The following is a 9855-nucleotide window of genomic DNA, read 5'->3' as shown; positions in this document are numbered from 1 at the left end:
AGGTTGGAGACTCCACACCCTCCCTGGGCAGCCTGTGTGAGCGTTAGAGCACCCTCAGAGCCAGGACGTGCATTCCTGTGTTCAGACGGAATTTCATCTTTCTTCATTTGTGCCCACTGGTTCTTGTCCTGTTGTCACTACTGAGAAATCTTTGGCTCCCTTGCGCTTGTTCCCTGCCATCAGGTAGACCTGCCCAGAGCCATCTTCCCCTTTAAAATGGAAGCAGAGCAGAAAACTGGAAAAGAAAAAGGGGTCAGGGGAGGCATTCTGTTTTGGTACTACCTACTTATCTCAAAGTGCCACCCCGCTTCTTCCGCAGCCGAGCAGGTAGCAACCTGCTACCTGCCCACGTTCCCCACCAAAGTGTTGCACAGATACTCACAGGCAGAGGGTTGGTTAAAACAAGCTGATTTATTGTCATCTTTGCGTCACGTAAGGGTCCCAGAGGGGATCGGCTCTCTCCAACAGGATGGGCGGCCCCGTGCTGTTACAGGTGGTAACAGGAGCCCCAGTTGCAATGCCATCTTCAGCTGGACCGCGGGAGATTCCCCAGGCCCTGGTTATGCTGAGCTCCTCTTGAGCGGTGCCATCTCCGTGCCTAGTTTGCTCAGCTCTGCGGCACAGAACTCCCCAGGCAGTCTCTGGGATGAGCAGATTCTCTGTCTCAGTGTCCAAAATCGTCACCTGGGCCCCACCAGAGGGAGAGGTCCGCAGGGTCACAGGCATGGGTGGAAAAGCCTGTGTGTGACCACGAGGATATGGGTGCCGAGCTGCAGTCCACTGAGGTGGAAATTGTCCTGCTGGGCGTGCCTCACCGTGAGCCTGAAAAGCTGCATCTCGACAACAGCGCAGCTCACGGGCCGCGGTGTGCTGCTGGTCAAGCTGGCCTCCGCCTACTTAAGTCTCAGGTAGGCGCCTGAGGTGCCTTGCTGCACTGCAAAAGTCATCTCAGCGAAGATGTTTATCTTGGAGGCGCTTGTCAGCTGGAACTTGCAGGACTGGGAGGAGGGCAGCACCATCAGCTGGCAGTGGTGCGACTGAGGCAAAAGCAGCCAGGCTGATCTCACCAACGCTTGGACCCAGCAGGCGATTTTCTCCACATCTAAGCAGGAGCGCGTGCAGAGGGTGCGTAGGAGGCACGAGATCTGGTCCCTCTGCAGCGTGTCATCAGCGTGGTGGAGAAAGCACAAAGGATCCCCCAGCAGCTGCTCCCTCGAGCAGATGCACTCCAGCGCCACATGGATGCTGGAGTGCCTTGCTGGCAGCTGCCCTGTGGTGTGCAGCTCCAGGCTGAAACGATGCCCGGGGGGCGGCTGCAGGAACACAAGCAGGTGGTAGGCGATGCTGTTCTCGTGGACGCTCCAGGCTTCGTAGGTGTCGTCCATCCCAATGGCTGGCTGCATCTGTGGCATGAAAGTCTTCTTGCCAAGCACTTGGCAGACACCAAGGAGGTCACCCACCAGCTCCTTCAGCACCTTGCACATGTCGGGCAGGCCCTGCGCTGCCCATGGGGTGGACACAGCCAAAGGCCTGACAACAGCGTGTGCGCCATCGAGGGCTTCCTCCTCCTGCACGTCGTCCTCGTCACTGCTGGAGCCGTCCTCCTGACTGTATCTGTCGACGGCAAGCGCTATCTCCATGGACAGCCAGCGGAACGCAGCCAACAGGGACGCGATTCCTACAACAGCCTGGAACAGCCGGTGCTGCAACACAGAACGGAGCGTGGCTTCCTCCGTGCCCCTGCTCTGCTCAATCTCCCGCAGCAGCCGAGTCATCTCCTGATGCAGATACTCCTCGCGCTGCTGCATCCGCTTGGCCGTGGCCACTTCTGTCTGGTCACTGTGCTTCAGCCCATGCTGGATGGCCAGCAGAGACAGAACGAGGGCGATTGCCACAGCCATGGCCTGGAGGAGGTGGGAGAAAAGGGAGCTCAGCGGGGCTGGGTGGGAGGGAGGACGGGGCTGGGGGAGCGGGGCATGAGGCACCTGAAGCTGGGAGAGGGGGTGAGGGAGGTGGGAGGGAGCAAGGGCAGCGCTTGTGAGCCCCGCACGGATGGGCGCGACGGGCTGTCCCAGGAAAGCGTTTGGGCACTGGTGTCGACAGGCTTGAAGGGGCCGCGGGCCCTGGCTGGAGACAGCGTGGGGCCCACCCTGCCCAAGCCGCCCTGATGGCCAGCCCCTGGCTGCGCCGTGCCCCGTGAAAGGGAAGGGACAGCAGAGCCGAGTCTCCCTGGGCCCCACCCCTGACATGCAAGTGTCCTGTGGAGACGTGGGCACTCGGCACATCCCCAAAGCCTCCCTGGGCACCTGCCAGCACCGGGAGCCCCGAGCACCTCTGTCCCCAGCCCCGAGGATGGTACCGTGCCCTGCCCCGAGGGGCTCGGCTCTCACTCCGGGCTAGAAACCCACTGGCCATCTGCCCTGTCCCCCATCCAGCCCAGCCTTCCCCCCTGCATGCTGCACCCACCGATCGCCCAAGTCCAACAGCAGAAGGGGCTGCCTGGTGCTGCCCCTGGGCACAGCTCCCATTGTGACCTGTCCTCTGTGCTCTCACCGCCACGACAGCAGCATCACCCAGCCGGCAAGCCCCGGCCTTCGTCCCCACTGCCCACCTCAGTGGGTCCTGGCCATCACACCAAGGACAAACCTGCCCAGCAGGAGCGAGCTCCCAGGGGCTCTCTTGACATAGTGGGCAGACACCCCCCCACAACCGTAATTAACATGAAAACGGGGACTGTAGGTGGACGTCCCTGACTTACGTAGAGAAGTGCAAAGTTTTCTGGGCCAGGTGGTCTAGCTGTATGTTGTCTTGAAAAGAAGAGCTATGAGCCCTTGGGCAGGGACACAACTCCTCCTCCCTCTTCTCCTCCTGGCTTCCTTCTTGGACCTAGCCCTGCAAGTCCTGACGATCCAGCAAAACGCAAAGTGTGTCCCAGGTGCAAGTGGAAAAGATCCTGCGGCTCCTGTCTCCGGCTACCAACTTGCCCCTGGCAAGGGCAAGCAAGGGGGGTGGAGTGGTGTCCTGGTTTCAGCTGGGATAGAGTTAATTTTCTTTGTAGTAGCTAGTATGGGACTGTGTTTTGGGTTTGTGCTGGATTTGTGGGTGTCAGGATGATGGGACCGGGCTCTTTTCAATAGTGCCCAATGACAGGCCAAGGGGCAATGGGCTCAAGTTGGAGCATATGATGTTCCACCTCAATATGAGAAAAATCTTCTTTACTGTGAGGGTGATGGAGCAGTGGCACAGGCTGCCCAGGGAGGTTGGAGTCTCCTTCCCTGGAGACTTTCAAAACCCGCCTCGATGCATTGCTGTGCCCCCTGCTCTGGGTGTGCCTGCTCAAGCAGGGGGGTTGGACAAGATAATCTCCAGAGGTCCCTTCCAACCCCTACCATTCTGTGATTCTGTGATTCTGTGAAACAGTGGTGATAATGCGGAGATGTTTTAGTTGTTGCTAAGCAGCGCTTACACTGGTCAAGGACTTTTTCAGCTCCCCAAGCCCTGCCAGGTGTACAAGAAGCTGGGAGGGGACACAGCCGGGACGGCTGACCCCAACTGACCAAAGGGATGTTCTATACCATATGACATCATGCTCAGTATATCAAGCTGGGGGAAGAAGGAGGAAGGGGGGGGACATTCAGAGTGATGGCGTTTGTCTTCCCAAGTAACCGTTACGCGTGATGGAGCCCTGCTTCCCTGGAGATGGCTGAGCACCTGCCTGCCAATGGGAAGCAGTGAATGAATTCCTTGCTTTGTTTTGCTTCCGCATGCAGCTTTTGCTTTACCTATTAAACTGTCTTTATCTCAGCCCATGAGTTTCCTCACTTTTACTCTTCCGATTCTCTCCCCCATCCCACCAGGAGGGAGCCAGCAAGCGGCTGCGTGGTGCTGGGTTGCTGACTGGGGCTAAACCACAACAAGAGGCCGTGCCAGGGCCCCTGTCTCTCTGCTCCACTGACGTTTCCCCTGTTCAGGAGAGCGCCCTGTACACCGTGCTGGAGCGCTCCGCTGCGGATCATGCCTCCCAGAAACATGGCCTGTACTGCGTGAGTGCATGCCTTGAGATCCAGACACCCCAAAATCTTTCCTTAGCCTTGCTGCATATGTGCCAAGGCTGATGCGGGTGCCATGTTTCCATTGGCTCGGCACATGCAGAGCCATACACGCGATGTGCCTCCTGTGAAAAGCCTTCTGGAGGCACAGAGAGGGAGGGCATGTCAGTAAGTGGGAGCATGCCCCAAAGTGCCTTTCCGCGTTAAGTCTCTCTTTTCGAGGTGGTGAGGACCTGAGGGAGTGGGGCAGGAGGCGCTCAAGTGGAGGGAACATAGAATCATCAAATCCTTGAGGTTGGAAAAGGCGCTTAAGATCATCAATTCCAACCCTTAACCAAACACTGCCAAGTCCACCACTAAGCCATCTCTCTAAGCACCACACCTACAAGTCTTTTAAATACCTCCAGGGACAGTGACTCAACCACGTCCCTGGGCAGCCTCTTACAGTGCTTGACAACCCTTTCAGTGACAAAATTTTTCCAAATATCCAACCTAAACCTCCACTGGTGCAACTTGAGGCCATCTTCTCTTGTCCTATCGCTTGTTGCTTGGGAGAAGAGACCGACACCCACCTCACTACAACCTCCTTTCAGGTAGTTGTAGAGAGCGAGAAGGTCTCCCCTCAGACTCCTCTTCTCCAGGTTAAACAGCCGCAGTTCCCTCAGCCGCCCCACAGAAGACTTGTCCTCTAGACCCTTCACCGGCTTCATTGCCCTTCTCTGGACACACTCCAGCACCTCAATGTCTTTCTTGTAGTGTAGAGGGCCCAAAACTCAATGCGGTATTCCAGGTGCGGCCTCACCAGTGCCGAGTACAGGGGCTCGATCACTTCTCTACTCCTGCTGGCCACGTTCGTTCTGATACAAGCCAGGATGCTGGTGGCCTTCTTGGCCACCTGGGCACACTGCTGGCTCATATTCAGCTGGCTGTCAACCGGCACCCCCAGGCCCTTTTCTGCCGGGCAGCTTTCCAGCCACCCTTCCCCAAGCCTGGAGCGTTGCATGGCGCTGTTGCGACCCAAGCGCGGGACCCGACACTGAGCCTTGTTGAACCTCATACAACTGGGCTCAGCCCATCGATCCAGCCTGTCCAGGTCCCTCTGCACAGCCTTCCTACCCTCAAGCAGATCAACACTCCCACCCAACTTGGTGTCACCTGCAAACTTACTAAGGGTGCACTCGATCCTACCGCCCAGATCATTGATAAAGATACTAAACAGAACTGGCCCCGCTACTGAGCCTGGGGAGCAGCACTTATGATCGGCCGCCAACTGGATTTAGCTCCGTTCACCATAAATCTCTGGGCCCAGCCATCCAGCCATTTTTTTACCCAGTGAAGAGTGCGCCCGTCTAAGCCATGAGCCATGAGCTTCTCTAGGAGGATACTGTGGGAGACAGTATCAAAGGCTTTACTAAAGTCTAGTTAGACAACATCCACAGCCTTTCCCTCATCTCCTAAGTGGGTCACCTTGTCATAGAAGGAGGCCACGTTAGTCAAGCAGGACCTGCCGTTCATGGCCCCTTGCTGACTGGGCCTCATCGCCTGGTTGTCCGGTACGTGCTGCGTGATGGCACTCACTATGATCTGCTCCATAACCTTCCCTGGCAGTGAGGTCGGGCTGACAGGCCTGTAGTTCCCCAAATCCTCCTTCCGGCCCTTCTTGTAGCTGGGTGACACGTTTGCTAACCTCCAGTCAACTGGGACCTCCCCAGTTAGCCAGGACTGCTGATAAATGATGGAAAGTGCCTTGGTGAGCACGTTCACCAGCTCCCTCGGCCCCCTAAGGAGGGTCCCATCCAGCCCCATAGATTTGTTGGTGTCCAAGTGCTCTAGCAGGTTGCTAACCGTTTCCCCTTGGACTATGGGGGCTTCCTTCTGCTCCCCATCCCTGCCTTCCAGCTCAGGGGGCTGGGTACCCAGAGAACACCTGCCTTACTCTTAAAGGCTGAGGCAAAGAAGGCATTAAGTACCTCAGCCTTTTCCTCATCCTTTGTCACTCTGTTTCCTCCTGCATCCAGTAAAGGATGGAGGTTCTCCTTGGCCCTCCTTTTGTTGCTCACGTATTTATAGAATTCATTTTTATTGTCTTTTACAGCAGTAGCCAGATTAAGTTGTAGCTGGGCTTTGGCCCTTCTATTTTTCTTCCTGCATAACCTCACAACATCCTTGTTAGTCCTCCTGAGTGGCCTGCCCCTTCTGCCAAAGGACATAAACTCTCTGGGTTTTTTTCCTGAGTTCCAGCCAAAGCTCTCCGTTCCACCAGACCGGTCTTCTCCCTCGCCGGCTCGTCTTTCGGCACATGGGGACGGCCTGCTCCGGTGCCTTTCGGAGCTCCTCCTTGAAGAATGTCCAGCCTTCCTGGCCCCCTTTGCCCTTCAGGCCTGCCTCCCGAGGGACTCTGTCAACCAGGCCCCTAAGCAGGCCCAAGCCTGCCCTCCGGAAGCCCAAGGTGGCGGTTCTGCTGGCCCCCCCTTCCTTGCTTCTCCAAGAATCAACAACTGCATCATTTCATGATTGCTGTGCCCAAGACGGCCTCCAGCCATCACGCCCCCCACAAGTCCTTCTCTGTTCGTGAACAACGGGTCCAGCGGGGAGCCTTCCCTAGTTGGCTCCCTCACCAGCCGTGTCAGGAAGTTATCATCTTCCACACACTCCAGGAGCCTTCCTAGACCTATCTTTGCTCTATCTGCCTGTGACTGTAGGCAGGCCACCCAAAGGGATTCAAAGCGTGCACGTGTGAGAGAAGGTGACGTGGCCCGTGAATGGTCTAATCGTGCTCTGCCAGGCTGTAAGATGGATGGGCTCCCTTGGTGCTGGCCTTTGTGCCTGTAGACATGGCAGTGCTCTTGGTGCCTTTGTGACACTGACGTGGGGGTGATGGTGTATATCCCTGTGGCAGGATGGGACCTCTCCATGGCAGGGTCTCTGTCCTTGCTGTGCCGGTGAGAGATCGGTGTTCCAAAAGAGGCTCTATTTCCAAATGGTGATGAGGGGGTGCAGGAGGGGAGGTGCCTGGTGCTGCAGGACACTCTTCCCTCCTGCGCCTGCCCTAGCCGTGCCTCCAGCTCTCAAGCTGCTGCTCTGCATTAGCTCGTGCCCAAGCCTCCCACTGGTGCAGCAAGCAGAGCACCCAGAGCCCCACTCTGCGCTTGTGGTGCTTGTTCCCTGTGCAGAGGGCTCACCACTTGGAGACCGTGGTGTCCACCCCTGTAAGGGACTAGAAACTTGTCTCAGCATTGTCGGCAGGATGGCTTGACTACCAAGGCTTCACCACGACGGCAACTGAGGAAGTTCTACCCAATAGGAACATATCTATAGTTATATCTTGTTGCCTTTGAGCACATAGGCCCAGTCCTCTGCACATGCGCCTGGCCCCAGGGTCATCTTACAACATGGCGGGGGGGAAGGGGGAGGGGGTTTGGGCTTCCTGGAACCCTCTGGAAGCATGGAGCGCCCTCTAGTGACGATACTGCGCATGCGCCCCGCTGCCGAGTGGGGCTCATTGACTCTGCAACGGGACAACGCTATAAAAGGCGGAACGAGCGGAGACCAGTGGGGACGTTCCCCCACCGGACTGGAGATACATTGGGCTGGTGGGACGCCGCAGATCCGTGGTGGTAGCTATTGTAACTCTCTCTTTTTTCCTTTTTTACTCTTTCTCTCCTTTTCTCTTGCGTACTTGTTGGCGGCCAAATAAAGTGACTTGGCACGTGACTCCGTTCTGAGTCTTAATTCTGTTCCCGAGAATACAGCGAACCTGGTCACGATAACACATTGAATTGAACATCACTCAGAAGTTAAGCCCAGCCGCCCCTAGCCACCCAGGATTATCTGAGGTTGGTTAGAAAGCAAGGGGGCTCAACTTACGCCAAATTGTGGAAGCCAACAGTGGATCGTGACATTTTTTAATTGGCGTCACGGACAGGATTCTCGGAGAACAGAAAGTGCACAATTAAGGTGTGACCTCCTGAGGGCAAAGAGGGCCGAAGGGATAGATAAGCTATATGAACTTTTGGAGGTGCACCGATCTCACCCCTCACCTCAGGGACAAGATTGGGCGACAAAACATTGGTTTCAACCGCAGACTGTAGTAGACAGGATAAGGGTACTGCAGAAGGAAGCTAGGGTTAGACCGGGGAAAGGAAAAGCTGCAATTTGCGCAGTACTTGGAGCGAGTCTGGCAGCAGTGGTGGAAGATAGGAAGCAGAGGCTTTGTCAAGCCGATGTCACAATAGACTCACTGCAGATGGTCATAAAGTAACTGAAGGAACAATTGGAAAAAAACAAGCGATTGTTGCAGGAGGAGAGAAATCAAAATGCCATACTGAAGGAAGAATTGAGGGACCAACTTTTGAGGGAAGCAGATACACTGGCGGAGGTAGAGGTGAAACTTTCAGGGAAAGGGATACAGCAAGTTTACCCTCAGGGAGGCTTGCAGAAGGCAAGGCAAACTGTAGAAAGGCTCCCTCACGTGTATCCACTGGGTAAAACAGAGAACTTGTATGAGGACAATAACGATGACCGTCCTCAAGTTCTCACCAAAGAAGTCCCATTTACAGCAACTGAACTAGCAAAGTTGAAAAAAGGCTTTGCAAGAACTCCGAAGGAATCGGAGGCAGAATATGCGTGGAGAGTGTCCCTGTCAGGGGGGATGGAATTTTGTTGTCAGAGAAAGAAGCAGAAGGATACTGGGGTCCGGGTGTGTTCTTAACTACAGGTAATCGCCAAGCTGCATGGTCACTAACCCAGAGGGCTGCGTATTGGGCCAGAGGGCTGAACCCTTTGGAGAGGGGAGATCCCCTTGCCATAACAGGTACAGTGGATCAATTAGTGGAACGTGTGCAGAAAGCGGCCTGTCTCCAAATGATGTATGATCGGGAGCTCAAGCCCAACCAGAGTTCCCCGATGATGATGCCTGTAGACCCAGAGAGGATGACTCCCCTGATCCGGGGACTCCCTGACTCCCTGAAACCCATTGGGATCCAATTACAGGGGAAAATTCAAAATACTTCCGAAGGAGAAAGAACTGCAGCCACTCTGGAAGGGATAATAACCCCTGACCATAAGCGGTCGGGAAGGAAAGTGTGGACGTGGGGGGAGGTAGTGGAGGAGTTAATTAATTTTGGGAGAAAATATGGCCCTGTTGGTGGATCATTCCAAAAAACCAAAACAAGGGTTGTACGGTCTGCAGAGCAAATTAACTCTGTGCTTGTGGTGCTTGTTCCCTGTGCAGAGAGATCACCGTTTGGAGACCGTGGTGTCCACCCCGCAGGGGATCGCCCCGGGCCAATGCTGTCCGGCTCCCAGAGGCGGATTTGCCGCAAGTTGATCTGGTGCGAGCCCCCTCACACCAGTGGTGCGACTGAGACAAAAGCAGCCGCGATGATCTCACCAACTGCTCAAGCACAGCCACCTAGAGCAGGCTGCCCAAGACCGAGCCTAGATGACTTCTGAAGGTTGGAGACTCCACACCCTCCCTGGGCAGCCTGTGTGAGCGTTAGAGCACCCTCAGAGCCAGGACGTGCATTCCTGTGTTCAGACGGAATTTCATCTTTCTTCATTTGTGCCCACTGGTTCTTGTCCTGTTGTCACTACTGAGAAATCTTTGGCTCCCTTGCGCTTGTTCCCTGCCATCAGGTAGACCTGCCCAGAGCCATCTTCCCCTTTAAAATGGAAGCAGAGCAGAAAACTGGAAAAGAAAAAGGGGTCAGGGGAGGCATTCTGTTTTGGTACTACCTACTTATCTCAAAGTGCCACCCCGCTTCTTCCGCAGCCGAGCAGGTAGCAACCTGCTACCTGCCCACGT

The 9855-nt window shown here is 55.6% G+C and overlaps 1 protein-coding gene across 1 annotated transcript; it reads left to right on the top strand.

The window, feature by feature from the left end:
• The first annotated feature begins 1976 nt into the window (after positions 1-1976).
• LOC142056883 (uncharacterized) lies at positions 1977-9503 on the top strand. Its single transcript, XM_075092408.1, is given in 4 exon segments — positions 1977-2003; positions 3972-4043; positions 7975-8692; positions 8695-9503. Coding segments are annotated over 4 exon segments (1626 nt in total).
• Positions 9504-9855: the final 352 nt, after the last annotated feature.

Source organism: Phalacrocorax aristotelis, chromosome 4 (assembly GCF_949628215.1).
Source record: "Phalacrocorax aristotelis chromosome 4, bGulAri2.1, whole genome shotgun sequence".
Classification (NCBI taxonomy): domain Eukaryota; kingdom Metazoa; phylum Chordata; class Aves; order Suliformes; family Phalacrocoracidae; genus Phalacrocorax; species Phalacrocorax aristotelis.
Note: the sequence above shows the minus strand (reverse complement) of the source record. Positions and strands in the feature narration are given on the sequence as shown.